Consider the following 18296-nt stretch of genomic DNA (forward strand, 5'->3'; position numbering starts at 1 on the left):
TAATATGTTTATGCTTTGTTTCTGGTTTTGTCACAACTACTCTGGCAGAAATGCATTTATTGAAATTCAATACTGGTATTCTTTTTATTTAAAAAACTCAAGGCAATTTTCATATACATAACATTCCCATAAGACTCCATTAAACACTGTTGCAAACTCTAATACTAATTATCTGCTCAATTATACATTCTCCACAACCTCCCATCTTCATCCCATTATTAGGCTTAGCTGTGTGACCTGCATGCAATATAGACCAGACTCCAACAGAAGCTTAAAACAGAAGCAGCCTCTCTTTTTTTCTGCCCTTTGCCTCAAGATTAGCATGTCCCAAATATAGTTTATCTTGTTAATCTGGGTCCCTAAATGAGAAGACACAGGGTAGAGTCAATATGAAAAGAGCTGACCTGGGCAGAGCAGATCAAACCCACAAGTTCTTTAGGTACATTTTCTACCTTTTAAAAGTTATCAGAGGCAACAGTTTTAAGAAATGTGAAAATACTACATAACACAGGTTGTCAACTTTCCAGCTTCCAAATGTTATTTATTCACAATTATTTTCTTTGCAATGATAAGCTTTGCAAGCTTACCTCTAGGTGAAATATGTTTCCTTGCCCCAATGACTTTGGCATGGCAAAGTGACTAGTTCTGCCTAATGGAGTATGAGCAAATGTAACATACATCATATCCTAGCAGAAGCTTTAAATACACTTACATGATACACTCAGTCCTTATTATTCCTCTGTTCTTGTAAGAACAGCATGTCCCAGATACTGGGTACTCATTGAACCTAGGTTGCAGAATGAGAAGATACAAGGAGCCAAACCACAACCAAGCTGCAGTCTTTATGTAATGTGAGGAGAAAATAAAGGAGAAATAAATGTTTAATGTTGAAAGCCACTGAGGTATATGAATTGTTTATTATTCAACAAAATCTAACTAATACATATAGTCACATATTTTTCCCTTAGAATTAATACTCAGAATCCATACCAACAAGAACTTCTACTGCAGCTAAAGAATCATCTTCCCAATCCATATCTTCCTGTTTTTCTTCAGACATCTCCTTTAAGCAAGATGAGATAGGATAGAACTGTTTCCATTCACCAATCAATTTTTTTGTAGCTGAATCAGACATCTTGAATGCTTGTCCTGTGAGTGTGCCATTTAGTCCAAATGGGCTTAAGATTACTAGAAACCCAAGAGACATGAAGTAAGTAACTAAAGACTGTTACACCAAATAAGATCACACAGAATAGTCTGACAAGTAACTGTGCAATTCTAAAAAAGAAAAGGAAACCCAAAATGATCATTCCAGAGAAAATTCACTGTATTTCATTATTGTGAAGATAAACCACAATATTGAATTTATTATAAAATCTTAAAATTTAGGGGTGCCTGGGTGGCTCAGTCGTTTGAGTGTCTGACTTCAGCTCAGGTCATGATCTCACGGTTCGTGAGTTCAAGCCCACATCAGGCTCTGTGCTGACGGCTCGGAGCCTGGAGCCTGCTTCAGATTCTGTGTCTCACTCTCTCTCTGCCCTTTCCCTGCTCGTGCTCTGTCTTTCTCGGTCTCTCAAAAATCAATAAACGTTAAAAAAAATTTTTTTTTAAATTTTAAATCTTAAAATTTCGTTCACTCAAAAATCTCACATAGACAGAATTTCAACATGAGTTGGGGATATATGTACATCCTTCAACTTCTCTTGATTTCTACTAAGAAAGCAATCTGAGAAAACAAAACAATGTGTGTGTATACTTATTATGTACTGCCACGTAAATTTTAAAAAAGGAAATACTAGGCTTAGAATTAAAACAAGAACACACTGCCAGTCCTTAAAAATAAATCAGCAATCGTGTATAAATATTATTAAAGTCCCTATGTACCAACATTAAAAATGGCTTATGTGACTACACACAAAAGATGACCTTGAAAACATGAACATGTATATCTGCTAAATGCTATTTAAAAGAATACTTTAAAATATACTTTCATGTACAAAAATTTTTTCAAATAATATTTGTATTAAAAAACTTGCTTCATTGACTTGTTTTCACTGAGTTAAAACTCTAATACAGAAGAAGAAAATAAACTACATTAGAATCATCGCTAGGCTAAAGATCAGGGGAATTCTCATTAACTCCAAAATTTAAGATTACCAACTATAATAAGAATTTTCCTGAGACAAATGAAATATCTAAGCCAATAAAATAATCTACCTTGAAATGGACTATTAGACTGTTGAGCAAGGGTGATATGCTCTTCACTAAGAAGGTATACAGGTTGATGTTGGTTAATTTCCACACTGGTACAAACATTGCTGTCTCCATGCAAGAAAAAGGTGAAAGAGCAGGACAAGTGTTCACTAATAAAGAAGAAAAAGTTATATTTTAGTGATGATTAATAGCCAAAAAATAAGTTAACTTGCTTTTCTTTATTAATAAGTTATACTACAAAAACACACATTCTCTTTAACCCAGAAATTCTACTTCATCATCTGAAGGGGAGAAAAAAAACAAAACAAAAAAGCATCACAGATATGAGCCAAGATTTAGTTTTAAGAAATGTTCTTCATAGCACTGTTTACAGTAGAAAGAACTAAATAAAGGAATCAGTAAACAAGTTAGGTACACCCACACATACCATTATAATATAGCCACCAAAATAAGTATAGGTGGAGTAAAAGGGGAGTGAGTTTAATGGAAAGGACAGGCTACCAAAATGGTATAATCTCAATTTTTTAAGAAAGGTTCCCTCGGTGAAAAAAAATCTAGGCGTGCAATAGAATTAAGGATGACCTAATTTTTATTTTTGTTTATTTTCTCTTCTATATGAGAAATTAAATACAACTATATTTTCTCATTTTTTTATTTCTGAAATTGGGCTGCATACCATTAGTCAAGCATTTAATGTACTGCCCTCCCCTGACCCCCAATGATAAGGTACTTTAAAGCCATGATGGGTCTCACAATTCAAGGCATCCTAGAATCAAAGTTATATACAGAACATCTTATGATATTTAGATATGGCTGGTAAAATGAAAGTTCCCAAGAGGAAAGCACATGTATCCTTATGATAAAACTTAGAAAGGTCAAATGGCCCAGAAGAGGAGACTGTACATTAAGAAGAATCCACTTTTCTTATTTCTTCTCCACACATTTATCTTAAGAATTTGTCTTAAAGAACTAGTTCTTTAAAATATAACCATTAATAAACTAAAAATCTGTTGTATATTTCTATAAACCCTCTTGAGTTATTTCTGGACAAGTCAAGGACACAATAAATTAAGTTATATTAAAAGTAATAATAGAGCTAAGAAAGTGGGAAAACAAAAAGTCAGAAGGAGGTGAAGAGTAACGCAGAGCTGATAATTTCTTCATTACACACACACACACACACACACACACACACACACACACCCACCCACCCACCCACCCCACGGAGGCAAAAGATTGTCTGAAGCTGATAAAAATAGCAAGAAACTGAAATTTAAGCATATCACTCAAGTTAAAAAGATAACCAACAGAAAAACTGACAAAAATACAACTAATAAAGCAAATCATCTTTCATGGTAAAGAATCAGATACTATCTAAAGTTAGTTAATCAAGGCCTAGAGGTATAAGCATTGCTGGAATTATGGCAGTAACCACCAGAAGTAGTAAGCAAAAAAGTTAAAACACGAAAAATAGAAAACTAAACCTGGTTACTTCTAGGGAATTGTACTGTTTAAATTATATTAATTTTACCTTCTTAAAAATTATGAATTCTACAACGATTACTGTATCTTTCCCCACCCCAGTAGCTTCTGTTGCTTTTTTTTTAAAAAACAAATTTATTTTTGGAATAACTTTAAGTTTACTGAAAAGCTGCAAAAGTATCACAAAGAGTTCTCATATACCCTTTACCCAGTTTGCCCTAAAGTTAAACATTTCACATAATCATGCTACATTTGTCAAGCAGGTAATTAACACCAGTACATTAATTCCAGTCATTTTGGATTTTCCACTGATGGCATTTTTCCTTTTCAGGATCCAATCTAAGATACCACACTGCATTTAACCTCCCTCCCCTGCCTTACTGACATATTATTGATAAAGCCAAACAGTTTTTTTAACAGGAAATAAAAGTATCTGAACTATTTTAATAAATATATTAAGCTTGTTTCTCATCTGACTGAAAGACTAATCCTATTGGAACAGCTACTGCTTGAGTAATTACAAAGCCTACAGACATTTGCTTTGGAGTAAGAGTAAAATCTAAAATAATCACCAAGATAAGAGTCTTAACTAATAACTTTGAGAACTGTCCTTCCAAAGGCAGACTGTTGCTAATGCCCATTTAAAGTAAACTCAATTTTATTACAGCTTTCCAGCAGTATTTTCCAGCACTGGTAAGGTACCTATACTGTAAAACATACAAAAAACCTACCAAACATAAACCTAACTCCAAATGCTTAAAGCACCCACCCACATTCAAAAGAACTCTGCATTAAACTTAGTTTAATATTCAGATCTAAGCTACCAAGTGAAAGCAAGTATTATTCCTTTATTCAACAAATATTTTATGGCTAAGCACATGGCACTATGCTAAGCACACATTTAAGTTATGCTGAGTGCTATAAAAAAAGGTACAAGATGCTATGAGAATGTCTTAAGACCTAGATAATGAAAATAAACTTTAATTCCTAAGCAGAAAAGAATCAACTTGGTACCCTGGGTAACAACATAAAAGTTATTCTTATGTTTCATGGTACCTATTTCTTCCCCAACCTCATCTCTTTACTAGTCTTCCTTTATAATACTTTCCCTTCTCCCTCAACTGGTCTCTCTGCAGTTCCTTAAACATACCAGGCCTTTATACCTACTGTTACTCAATCTGAAACACTCTACACAACTACATTCACCTTCATTAGGTTTTTTGTTCAGATACCTCATAGGCGCAATCTTCACTGACCACCCTACGTTAAACTGACCCACAATTCCTCTTCTGGGATTGATTTTGTTTGGCTAAGAAATCACAATCTAACGTGTTACACAGTTTATTTATTTCTTATAGTCGTCCCAGAACATAAGCTCTAAAGGAGGAAGAATTTGTCTCCTTTGTTCAATGTTGTATCCTCAGATTTCAGAATAGGTCCTTAACACATAGTAGGTATGCACTAAATACTATAGGATAAATTCTGTATCTGAGCTACTTATTTCTTTTTTAAAAATATTTATTTTGAGGGAGAGAAAGAGCACGTGAGGGAGGGGCAAGGAGAGATGGAGAGACAGAATCCCAAGCAGGCTCCACACTGTCAGCACAGACGGACACATGGCTCCAACTCACGAACCACAAGATCCTGACTTGAACCGAAATCAAGAGTCAGAGGCTTAACCGACTGAGACAGCCAGGCATCTCCTGAACCACTCATTTCTAATCAAACATTCCTTTTCTTATCAAGTCTGTACCTATATAGCTGTCTAAGCCAGACATGTAAATCACACTAAACTTTTCTTTTTTCCTAAACTCCCTATAATTAACTAAACCATCAGCAATTCCTACTGATTCTATTTCTTTAAGTATCTATGATTTGTCAATTGTCTTTTTAAGGTCTGAATAACTATTAAAATCTCTAATTTATCTTTTCAACTGCTGCCAGCAATCTTCCTAAAAATTAATTCTGATCACGTAACTGACAGGCTCAAAATCAATAGTTCCCCAATGCCTTAAGGACTGAAAACAACAACAAAAAAACACCTTAGCACAGCACTTTAGACCCTTCAGAATCTGATCCTTGCCTAACTCTCCAGGCAGAGGTATTTAATCCACTAAGAACCCCTCCTTTGTTTACCCCGAATTCCTCCCGACTTCTTCATCATTCTCCAACACTCCTTTAAACATTATCTCTGTGTTCCTATAATAGTCTATGCTTATCATAGTATTTACTGTAACACTACTATTACTTATTTAACTAATTGAATTCCTGCCATGTTGTAAATTCCTTGATAGAAAAACTGTAACTTTAATATTTGTAGAAAATTGAGTTATTGGTCCCAATTCTTCACTCCTCTTTCATTTCTTTAATCACAGTAAAAAACACAACATAAAATGTATCATCTTAACCATTTTTAAGTGTGCTGTTCAGTAATGTTAAATATATTCCTATCATTCTGAACTAGATCTCCAGAACTTTTCATTATGTAAACCTGAAATTACACCCATTAAACAACAATTCCCTCTTTTTACATCATCTCAGTCCCTGGCAATCACCATTCCACTTTCTGTTTTATACAAATTTGAGTACTTTTCTTTTCTTAAGAAGGCTCCACACACAGAGTGAAGCCCAACGTGGGGCTTGAACTCATAACCCTGAGATCAAGACCTGAGCTGAGATCAAGAGTTAGACACTTAACCAAGCAAGCCACTCAGGCACCCAGAATTTGACTACTTTAGATCTACTTCATGTAAGTAGAGTCATACAGTTTTTGTCTTTGTGACTGGCTTTTTTCACTTAGCATTAATATCAAGGTTGGTACATGGTGTGTAGCATGTGACAGGATTCCTTTCCTTTTACATGGTAAATAAAAATCCACTGTGTACATAACACATTTTGCTTAACCATTCCTCCATCAATGGACATTTGGGTTGTTTCTACCTCTTGGCTATTGGGAAAAGTGCTGCTATGAACATGGGTGTGCAAATCTCTTCAAGATCCTGCTTTCCTGTAGTCATCAAGATAGTATGGTACTGGCACAAAAACAGACACATAGATTAATGGAACAAAATAGAAAACAAAAAATGGACCCAAACTATATGGTCAACTAATCTTCGGCAAAGCCGGAAAGAATATGCAATGGAAAAAAGACAAGTCTCTTCAACAAAAGGTGTTGGGATTGGTGGACAACAACATACAGAAGAATGAAAGTGGAACATTTTCTTACACCATACACAAAAATAAATTCAAAAGGGATGAAAGACCTAAATGTGAGACAGGAAACCATCAAAATCCTAGAGAAGAACATAGACAGCAACCTCTCTGACACTGGCCATAGCAATTTCTTACTAGACACATCTCCAGAGGCAAGCAACACAAAAGCAAAAATGAACTACTGGGACTTCATCAAGACAAAAAATCTTCTGCATGGTAAAGAAAACAATCAACAAAACTAAAAGGTAACTGTTCAGAATGGGAGGAGATATTTGCAAACAATATATTGGATAAAGGGTTAGTATCCAAAATCTATAAAGAACTTATCAAACTCAACACCTAAAAAAACCAAATAATCCAGTTAAGAAATGGGCAGAACAGGGCACCTGGGTGGCTTAGTTAAACATCTGGCTTCGACTCAGGTCATGATCTCACAGTTCATGAGTTTGAGTCCCACATCAGAAGAGCTTGAGTCCCTCTTCAGGTGAGCCCTGCTTTGCTCTTTCTCTTTCATTCTTTCTCTCCACCCCCATCCACCCAGGACTCTCATCTCTCTGCCCCTCACTCACTTGTGCTCTCAAAACAAAAGGGGGGGGGGGGCAGAACACATGAACAGACATTTTTCCATAAAAGACACACAGATGGCTAACAGACACATGAAGAGATGCTCAACATCACTCATCATCAGGGAAATACAAATCAAAACTACAATGAGGATCATCTCACACCTGTAAGAGTAGCTAAAATTAACAACACAGGAAACAACAGATGTTGGCAAGGATGCAGAGAAAGGCAAACCCTCTTACACTACTGGTGGGGATGCATACTGGGGCAGCCACTCTGGAAAACAGTGTGGAGGTTCCTCAAAAAGTTAAAAATAGAACTATCCTACAATCTAGCAATGGCACTACTAGGTATCTACCCAACGGACACAAAAATACTAATTCAGAAGACACACCTCAATGTTTACAGTAGCATTATCAACAATAGCCAACTATGGAAAGAGCCCAAATAGCCATCTACTGATGAATGGATAAAGATATGGTTTATACATACATACAATGGAATATTACTCAGCCATAAAAAACAAGAATGAAACCTTGCCGTTTGCAATGATGTGGATGAAGCTAGAGTGTGTTATGCTAAATGAACTAAGTCAAAGAAAAATACCATATGATTTCCCTCATGTAGAATTTAAGAAACAAAACAGGTGAACATAGGGGGGAAAAAAAAGAGAGGCAAAACATAAAACAGACTCGGCTACAGAGAATAAACTGAGGATCGCTAGAGGGGAAGTGGGTGGGGGAATGGGCTAAATGGGTGATGGGTATTAAAGAGAGCACTTGTCATGATGAGCAATGGGCGTTAAATGTGAGAAATCACTGAATTATACTCTTGAAACAAATATTACACTACATGTTAACTAACTAGAATTTAAATAAAAAGTTGAAAAAGAAAAAAGACAAGATCCTGCTTTCAATTCTCTTAGAAGTAGTATTACTGGATCATGTAGTTCTATTCTTAATTTTTTGAGGAACCTCCATAAGGTTTTCCAGAGCAGTTGTAGCATTATACAATCCCACCAAGAGTGCACCAAGGGTTCCTATTTCTCTACCCTCACTAACCTTTGTGATTTTTTGTTTTATAGTAGCCATCCTAGCAGATGTGAGGTGGTATCTCATTGTGGTTTTGACTTGCATTTCTCGGATTTGTAATGTTGACCATCTTTTTTTTTTTTTTTTTTAATATGCTTATTGACCCTCTGTATATCTTCAAAATGTCTTTTCAAGCCTTTTGCCCATTTTTAAATTGGGTTACTTGACTTTTTGTTGTTGAGTTGTAGTTCTTCATACATGCTGGATATTAATGCCTTAACGGATATATGACTTGCAAACATTTTCTCCCAATCCATAAATTGCCTTTTCACTGATTATGTCCACTGATGCACAAAGGTATTTAAGTTTGATATAGTTCAGTTGTCTATGTTTGCTTTTGTTGCCTATGCTTTTGATGTCATAACCAGGAAATCATTAGCAAATCTGAAGTCATAAAGCTTTCTCCCTATTTTCTTCTACAAGTTTTATTGTTTTAGGTCTTATTTAGATTTTTAATCCATTTTGAGTTCATTTTTGTATGTAATGTAAGATAAAGGCCAACTTAATTCTTTCACCTGTGGATACTAAGTTTTCTCACCATTATTTATTGAAGAAATGTTCTTTTCCCCAGAGTGGTACTGCCATCCTTGCAAAGATCATTTGAATACATACATACAAGCTCATTTCTGGACTTTCTATTCCATTGATTTACATGTCTGTATGCTAGGACCACACTGGGTTTTGTTTTAAAATTTGTTAATGTTTATTTATTTTTGAGCGTGAGCATGAGCCAGGGAGGAGCAGAGACAGAGGGAAACACAGAATCCAAAGCAGGCTCCAGGCTCCAAGCTGTCAACACAGAGCTCGACACAGATCTCGAATCCACAAACTGAGATCATGACCTGAGATGAAGTCAGATGCTTAACCGACTGAGCCACCCAGGCGTCCCAATACCACACTGTTTTGATTACTATAGCTTTGTAATAGGTTTTGCTCACCCTTTTTTTGTTTTAAAAGATTTTATTTTTAAGTAATCTTTAAACCCAATGTGGGGGTCAACTCACAACCACAAGATCAAGAGTCGCGTGCCTCACCAACTAAGCCAGCCAGGGACTCCACTCACCCTCTTTAATCCAGGCTTTTTGGTGTGACATTGTAGTTCCTCCCATTAGAGGTGAAATATACCTCCCCAACCTGACTCAGTCTTGCTTTGTACTTGCTTTGGCAAGCAGAAGCTTAAAACATGCATATGCAGTCTGGATTGCCCTCCAGTGCTTCTTTCATTCCCATGAGAATTATATAAAATATACCTCTACCCAACCTGCAGTTCACAGTGTGGACTAGATTGGCTAACCCCTAGTTGACGAGCAGACACGTTACTGAAAACACAGAACTACTGTTACACCTCCATGTTTTGGGGGTGGTTTGTTACACAGCAATGGCCAATACAGAAACTGGAACCAAAAGTGAGGTGCTACCATGACAGAAATCTAAATATGTGGCACTAACTTTAGGATGAGATTAGCAAGGAACACGGCACTGAAAACTGATGAGGAAATTATTATAGGGGGCTGGGAAAATGATGACCCATGTTATGTAATGGAGAAATACATCATAGAACTGTTGCCTGAAATAATCTAGAAGACAGAAAATATACCTAATGAATTTACAGAGTTGGGAGAACAGATCAAGTCAAAATGTAATTTGATTGTTACTAGCTATACTTCATAAGGTACTAAAAGACAGAGATAAGCTCAGGAAAAAACCTGATGGTTTGCAAGCATAATTTATAAAGATACAGACAACCCAGAAACTGTAGGCTAGAAAATAATACTATTCATCAACAAAGTGATGGTGTGGCCTATATATAACACTGCTTCAAGGAAAACACAAGGTCAAGAGTGTGATTCTAATACCCTTTGTTAAAAATACGTGATTCTTGATACCAGTTGAAACATCAAGATTTTTAAATATTACTCCTAGGCCTCAATACATTTTTCTCAAAGAAGGTATCTAAAGTAAACAAGTATATATGCAATATTTTGTTACTATATGTGGGAATACATAGATAGCCATATTTGTACTTTTCTTTCTTTGTCCTCTTTCCTGACACAGTTCTTCTATAATTGTTAAGGCTGAGTAATAGGGCATATAATTTCTAAACAGCATTTTTGTCTTAGCCAACCATTAATGTTTAATTTCTGAGAGAGATTGGCCCATTTTAAAACAGGCAGATAATTTTCAAAGCATTTCTCTCTCTAAACAATACAAAAAGGACAAAATGCTAAAAAAAAAAAAAAAACTTAAGAAAATTCATATTCAACTGGTTAGAATGACTATACATATATTTTTTACCATTACAAGGTTTTTTGCGTTTTTTAAATTTTTTAAATTATTTAATTTAAAATAAAAATAAATATTTTTGAGAGAAGGGGTGGGGGGTGTAGAGAGAGAGGGAGACAGAATCCAAAGCAGACTCCAGGCTCTGAGCTGTCAGCACAGAGCCCAACGTGGGGCTTGAACCCACGAACCATGAGATCATGACCTGAGCCGAAGTCAGACGCTTAACCGACAGAGCCACCCAGGCGGCCCATTTTTGGGTTGTTGTTTTTTTTTTTTTACGGGATTTTCAGGAAACTTTAGAAGACAAATATTTCTCAATAAATGAGACAAAATTTAAGAGCTTACTGGGGAATTACTAAGAATACTTACATCAAAAAAAATATTAAGTGACTCTAGCAAGAATGATTACGCAAAGAAATTGTAATTTGGTTAGTTTTAAAGATCAATTAAGTATTTTACAAAAATGATTATGAATGCTATGTGCTTATTCAGTAACTGAATAGTAAATTTGAAAATCTGACTTGCAAATACTTTCAAGAACATTTGCAAGTGTAAGCAACAACCTAAAACAGTCTCATGTTCTTTGTTTTTAAAAGACTAAGAGGCTAGGAAACTTGAACTTTATATCCTACTTCCTGTTTTTAATCAGTGAAGTATAGGGCACCTGGGTGGCTCAGTCGGTTGAGCATCTGATATTGGCTTAGGTCATGATCTCACAGTTAGTGAATCTGAGCCCCCCATATCAGGCTTGCTGCTATCAGCACACTTCGGATCCTCTGTCCCCTTCTCTCTCTGCCCCAGCCCTGCTCACGCTCTCTCTCTCCCAAAATATATAAATATAAAAAAAATTTAGGGAAAAAAAAACAGTGAAATATAGTTCTTAAAAATACAGTTTGACTATGTTTCATTTCGTATGTAAATGTTAAATGAGAATAAAAAAGGAAACTCAAAATTGATTTTGTCATGACATAAAAAGCAAATAACATGCCTCAAGTTTTTCCTAAAAAGATTACTATAATCTGGAAAATGTTTTTTAAAAAGTACACTACTTATATTCTATTAAATATTATTTAGGAAAATAAACATAATCTGGTATATACAAACACCATGGTCTGTAAAATGAAGGCCTAATATAGGCTTTCCATTATGTACAATGAGTACTTAACCCTCATAACTCTTAATTCACAAAAACTTGGCTGATGTAAAAAAATTTGTCTCCAAAGGGTTTTGTAAAAACCCAACATTCCAATACACAATCTCTCAGCTGCCACTATTTATCTGTATTGCCCTACTTATCAGCAGCTCTCCATTCCAGATGCCTATGATTAAAGAAAAATATCACCTCCTATATTGCTAGCATATGTTCCTAATATAGCCTAATCTAATTCTAATATAAAATGATTTAAAATAAATCAAATTTGTGAATACAGGAGAAAAAACTAACCATTCTTAATATGGCATAAAATTTCTAAAATTCTAAATTTCTAAAATTCTAAAAATTTCTAAAATTAAAGACAATATTCTAGTCAGAAAATATTATAGGACAAAAAAATGTTACATAATACTGCCATATTAAATTCAGAACGGCTCTTATTTCAAGGAGAAGATATTATTTTATAACATCACTTAAAACATCTTTGGCACTTAGCACTTAGAAAAATGGAGTTAAATATGTGTAACTACAATGAGAATCCATGGTGGGACAACTGGGTGGCTCAGCTGGTTGAGTGTCCAACTCTTGTTATCAGCTGGGGTCACAATCCCAGGATCATGGGATTGAGCCTTGCCAGGCTTTGTGCTGAGCATGGAGACTGCTTGAGATTCTTTCTCTCTCTCTCTCTCTCTCTCTGCCCGTATCCCCCACTCACTCATGCGCTTTCTCTCTAAAATTAAAAAAAAGAATCCAAGGTACTGCTAGCTACTATAGTTACTGCAGAGAATACCTTGTTCTCTAGGAGCTAATACTGTAATAACCAAAACAAAAAGATGAGTGAAGCAAAAGTTTACAGATGAAACCTGAGCAAATAATCTGTTGTAGAATAGTAAACATTCCTCATTTAAGTACTGAAATTAAACAAAACATTATTTCTAAGACAAAATGAAAATATGCTTATAAACACCTATTCTAATAGTTTAATATGTACACTGTTTTAAGAGATGCCATATCTCATTTAGTTTTAGCACTTCTGTTACGTAGGTACAGGAAGATGATATCCCATTTTGCTGACTGGGAATTTAAAGCACAAAGAAGTTAACAGGCTTGTCTTAAAATCATAAAACTAGTTAAAGAGAATGTTGACTTAACATCCTAGTCATCCTAATAGCCAATTTTAAGTGGACAAAGGACTTAAAACAGGACTTCTTATATCTCCAAAGAAGATATACAAACAGCCACCAACCTCATGAAAAGATACTCAACATCACTCATCATTAAGGAAATACAAATCAAATCTTCAATATACCATTTCAACTCTAGGATGGCTATTATTAAATAAAATATTTTAGAAAAGAAGTGTTTGTGAGGATGTGGAAAAATTGGAATCCTCCTAGTGGGAATGTAAAATGGTGTAGCTGCTATGAAAAAGTATGGCAGTTCCTTTAAAAAGAAAAAAAAAAAAATCAAACACAGAATTACTATATGACCCAACAATTCCACTTCTAGGTATATTCCCAAAAGAACTAAAAGCAGGGACTTGAACAGATATTCGCACACCAATATTCATAGCAGCATTATTCACAACACACAAAAAGTGGAAAAAACCAATCATCCACTATCAGATGAATGGATAAACAACACGTGGAATAAAAATACAATGGAATATTCAGCCTTAAAAGGAAATGAAATTGTGGTGCATACTACAAGGATCAGAACCTGAGGACATTAAGCTAAGTGAAATAAGCCAGACACAAAAGGACAAATACTATATAATTCCACTTATATAACGTAACTAAAACAGCCAAATTTATAGCGACACAAAGTAGAACAGTGGTTACCAGCGGCTAGGAGGAGGGGACTATATAAGGAGGAGTTATTAAAGGGCAGATTTTCAATTTGGGATGATGAAAAGGTTCTGTAGATAGTGGTGATGGTTGCACAACAACACGAATATACTTGATGCCACTGAACTGTACACTGAAAAATGGTTAAAATGGTAAATTTGTTGTGTCTAGTTTACCACAATAAAAAAACAAACCAGTTCCCCCAATTCCTAGATTTTTATTCCATTAATCCAATAATTTCCAAACCTGTCTTTTATTAAAATCAACCTGGATAGCTTTTAAAAATTTCAAAGCCCAGGCCATACTCCCAGGTTAAAACATGGACACATCACCACTGTTTTAATTTTTCAAGGTTATTCCACATCAAGTTTGGCTACTGCATTAATCTATATTTCTGTAGCTCTCATGGTACCATTTTTAATTTCTTAAATTTATAACTTCAACATTAGGTATTCTGAACATATCTCCATGAACAAGAGAGCTTTATTAAAATCTAAAAGATGACATTTCATCTGTGAATTTTGAATATACTTCTGCTCACTTATTAAACACATTACTTACACTACAGTGTAAGGAATACTTAGAAAGCAATGATATTCTGGTTTACATCTTCAGATGCTCTGCAAGTACTCTTTATACGCTTATATTTCTCCAATATAAAAAATTATATTTCTCCAATATAAAAAATTTGTCAGGGGGCGCCTGGATGGTTCAGTTGGTTAAGTGTCCAACTCTTAATTTCAGCTCAGGACATGATCTCACAGTGTGTCAGTTCAAGCCCTGCATCCAGCTCTGTGCTGACAGTGAGGAGCCTGCTTGGTATTCTCCTTCTCTCCCTCTCTCTGCCCCACCCCTGTTCACAGTCTGTCTCTCAAAATAAATACATAAATAAACTTAAAAGAGAGAGAGAGAAAAGAAATTTGTAAGTATTCTTTTACTACTTCCCATCACTTTAAAAAGATGTAGATACAGAAGAAAGAGTGGTCTACAGGGTCCACAATCTGTCCTATCTTTCATGCCCTATAATCTAGCTCCAATACTAGCAAGATGTATGACCCTGGATAAGGGACTTAACCTCTCTGTGCTTCAGGTTTAGCAACTGTAAAACTGAAGTAATAACAGAGTTGTTTTAAGAATTGAGTTAAGGGGCGCCTGGGTGGCGCAGTCAGTTAAGCGTCCGACTTCAGCCAGGTCACGATCTCGCGGTCCGTGAGTTCGAGCCCCACGTCGGGCTCTGGGCTGATGGCTCAGAGCCTGGAGCCTGTTTCCGATTCTGTGTCTCCCTCTCTCTCTGCCCCTCCCCCGTTCATGCTCTGTCTCTCTCTGTCCCAAAAATAAATAAACGTTTGAAAAAAAAAATTAAAAAAAAAAAAAGAATTGAGTTAATACACATGAAGTCCTTATTCTGAACACAGCCTGGACAGTTCTGCTTGAGCAAAGGTTTCTCACTACCCTCCTCCCCTTCAGTGAGAAAAAACAAACAAACAAAAAAACCTTCCCTATTATCATTCATATCTAAAGCCAATAGTTCAAAAGGACAGAATATAGGAGTCTATGGCAAAACCCATGTTAAGAAATGATAGTAAGAAAAGCTCAAATGAGAGGAAAAAAGGAAGAAGTCTTTCTTAGCACTTAATTTTTCTCATAAATGCTTCTGGAAAGCATGAGAATGTAGAAAACTGACCGTGTAAATCCTAATGACTGAAGCATTAGAGAAATTTCATGGGTCATAAGTACTATTATATCATCACTTAAGATTTCAGAAAATAGGACACATAATAATCTTGAAGAGACATTAATGACAGACCAACACAGGCTGCAGAGAGGGGGGAAAAAAAAAAGACAGCAACTATGTCCAACTGGGCAAATAGTAGGTACTTTGAGATAGGTGAAGGTTTCCCCTATCTTTGAGAGTCTCAAAATTTAACATACAATTCCAAGAGGGTTCAGAAAACCAGATAAAAAATATCTTTTACCAATAAACACTATACCAAGCTCAGCTGGACTTAAAGTCCTGGAACTATATTGCTAACGCAACAGCTAATATATACATGTGACTACTGAGCACTTAAAATGTGCCCAGTCCAAACTGAGATGTACTCTAATTACTGAATAGACATTAAACTTCAAAAACTTATTTAAGAAAAGTAAAATATCTCAATATTCTTTGCATAATTAATTACATGCTAAAATGATATTCTGGATCTACTGAGTTAAATATATTAAAATTGATTTCACCTGGTTTTTTGTTTTACCTTTTTCAATGTATCTACTAGAAGATTTAAAATTACATTTGTAACTCACAAAATTTCCATTGGACACTATTACCTTAGAATGCAGGAAGAAAGAAAAGGAATCCTTAGAAAAAATAATAGTGATAGCTCTTATCTTACCTAGAAGTTCAAGTTTTCAGAGGTATTGAGGAACCCAACCAAAGGACATCCTAAAGCTATATAAAATGGCTGCTAATGTATCTCCAAATGAAATTTAAATCTTGTGTTTATATTTATTAAAATATTAAAGTCACTGTGTAGAAACCACAGGTGTAGTAAAGATAAACAGTTTTATGGGTGAAATTTAAAGTATATTCCTTCATGTATCGCCTTAATAACAAAAGCTTGACCAACTAATTCAGGAAAGCTCCTGAAGTATTATTTTAATTATAACTGTAAAGGCTCTGGTATAAACAACACCATCCAAAAGAACTTTCTGTTATGATGGAAATACTCTATTATCTACATCACCCAATACAATAGCCACTAGTCACAGGAGCACTTGAAATATGGTTACTGAAATTGAGAAACTGAATTCCAACTTTATTTCAATTAACTGAAATTTAAATAGCCACCAGTGGCTAGTGGCTACTATCTTGAATAGCACGGTTCTAAAATTTCTTTAAAAGAAAAAAAATAGGGATTATATTTCCTTATTTTGCCCTAATATTCTAGTTACAATTAACTCTGCACAAATACTCAGGGATGTACTCCTCTCCATCCTGTGAACTTTGCCTGCTTCATGCCATAAGACGAAAATCTCTGTGAACCAGGCTCTCTTTGCTAATACTTAACCGTAACGGCTTAGAACATACAGAACAGACATTTGATCCCATCTCCTTTATGTTCTATCCAGAAAAGATTTATTTTACTTATATATACACATGTAAGTATACACATACATATATCTTATGTATGTGTATATACATACTTCCTACACTGCCTTTAAAATTGAAGTTAAAGGTATCTTACACAGTAAAAATCTCAAAGCAGATTTACCAAATATATTTTTGCATAGAAATTAATTATACGGCTACATTTGAGGGAACATAGTTGAGGGAACATAGTAAAATTAAGGTATATATTCAGTGTTCCCTATTAATTTCTCTCCTATACGATCTCAACTGCCATTTAGCAGACTCCTATGTAAATACATACTGTAAGATACTGGACTAGCAGTCTTTTTGTTAAGTTTATTTTGAGAGAGAGAGAGAGAGAGAGAGAGAGAGAGAGAGCGCACGCATGTGCAAGTGGACGAAGAGCAGACAGAATCCCAAGCAGGCTCCACACACTCAGCATGAATCCCAAGGCAGGGCTCAAACTTATAGGGCTTGAACTCATGAACCGTGAGATCATGACCTGAGCAGAAATCAAGAGTCAGACACAACCAACTAAGCCACTCAGGTGCTCCTGGACTAGCAGTCTTAAAAAAAAATCCTTACTAATAACTTTCTACTCTGTGTACATTCCTACAAGCATTTAAAACTCTTACTAGGGGCACCTGTAATGCTAGTAAGTCACTGGTACTTACTACATCCATTTACCTGTGCTTTTACTAGCAAACACAGCGACTGTCATCTGATAGAGCCCCCTACACTGTAGGAAAACACCTGAACTGTTAAGACAAAACACTGATCATTCTTTTAACAATACCTGAAGATGGCAGATTTAAAAGTAATTCTTTTCAATTTTTCTGTGTTAATTATCCTTATAGCTTCTTAAATTTCTGTGGTTAATTACCCATATAGTTGAGGGGTTCTTTACAGCTAACCTAGCTATGCCACTAGATTTAATTCCATTTCCTGAGTCCCAAAAGACTGTTACAGTTAATCAGAAAATTAGCTATACTGAAGTCCAGATTATTAGAAGATGAGAATCTATATTTAAGGGGCATAAAAGGAGGAAGAATGAAGAAGAGGTCAGTAATAGTATTTTCTCCTTTGTTCAAATCAAACCAGTTTCACAGTAACAATTTCCTTCCTTGACAACTGTGTTAATTCTTTTAAGAAAGTGTATACAAGTTTAACAAAAAGTGAACTGATTAGTGAACAAAAATAGTATATATTATGCTTAATGGGTTAGCTTCATAATGGGCTAGAAGTGCACTAATTTACAATCTAATCTTTATCTACCTTCCCAATTATCATTCCATTGAATTCACTGGAAAAGTTAGTAG

General features: G+C 35.2%; 1 protein-coding gene across 2 annotated transcripts in view; it reads right to left on the bottom strand.

Annotated features, from left to right (window-relative positions):
- MED13 (mediator complex subunit 13) overlaps window positions 1–18296 on the bottom strand; it is a 108793-nt gene that overhangs the window by 73679 nt on the left and 16818 nt on the right. For both annotated transcript variants that reach the window (XR_003412579.2, XM_027034275.2), the window contains exons 4-5: window positions 2218–2363; window positions 991–1188 (exon numbers count right to left, since the gene is read on the bottom strand). Coding sequence is in view for 1 of the 2 variants with exons in the window: in XM_027034275.2 (XP_026890076.1) it covers window positions 991–1188; window positions 2218–2363 (344 nt within the window). In the remaining variant the exon portion in view is untranslated. The remainder of the gene's footprint in view (window positions 1–990; window positions 1189–2217; window positions 2364–18296) is intronic.

Source organism: Acinonyx jubatus, chromosome E1 (genome assembly GCF_027475565.1).
Source record: "Acinonyx jubatus isolate Ajub_Pintada_27869175 chromosome E1, VMU_Ajub_asm_v1.0, whole genome shotgun sequence".
NCBI lineage: Eukaryota > Metazoa > Chordata > Mammalia > Carnivora > Felidae > Acinonyx > Acinonyx jubatus.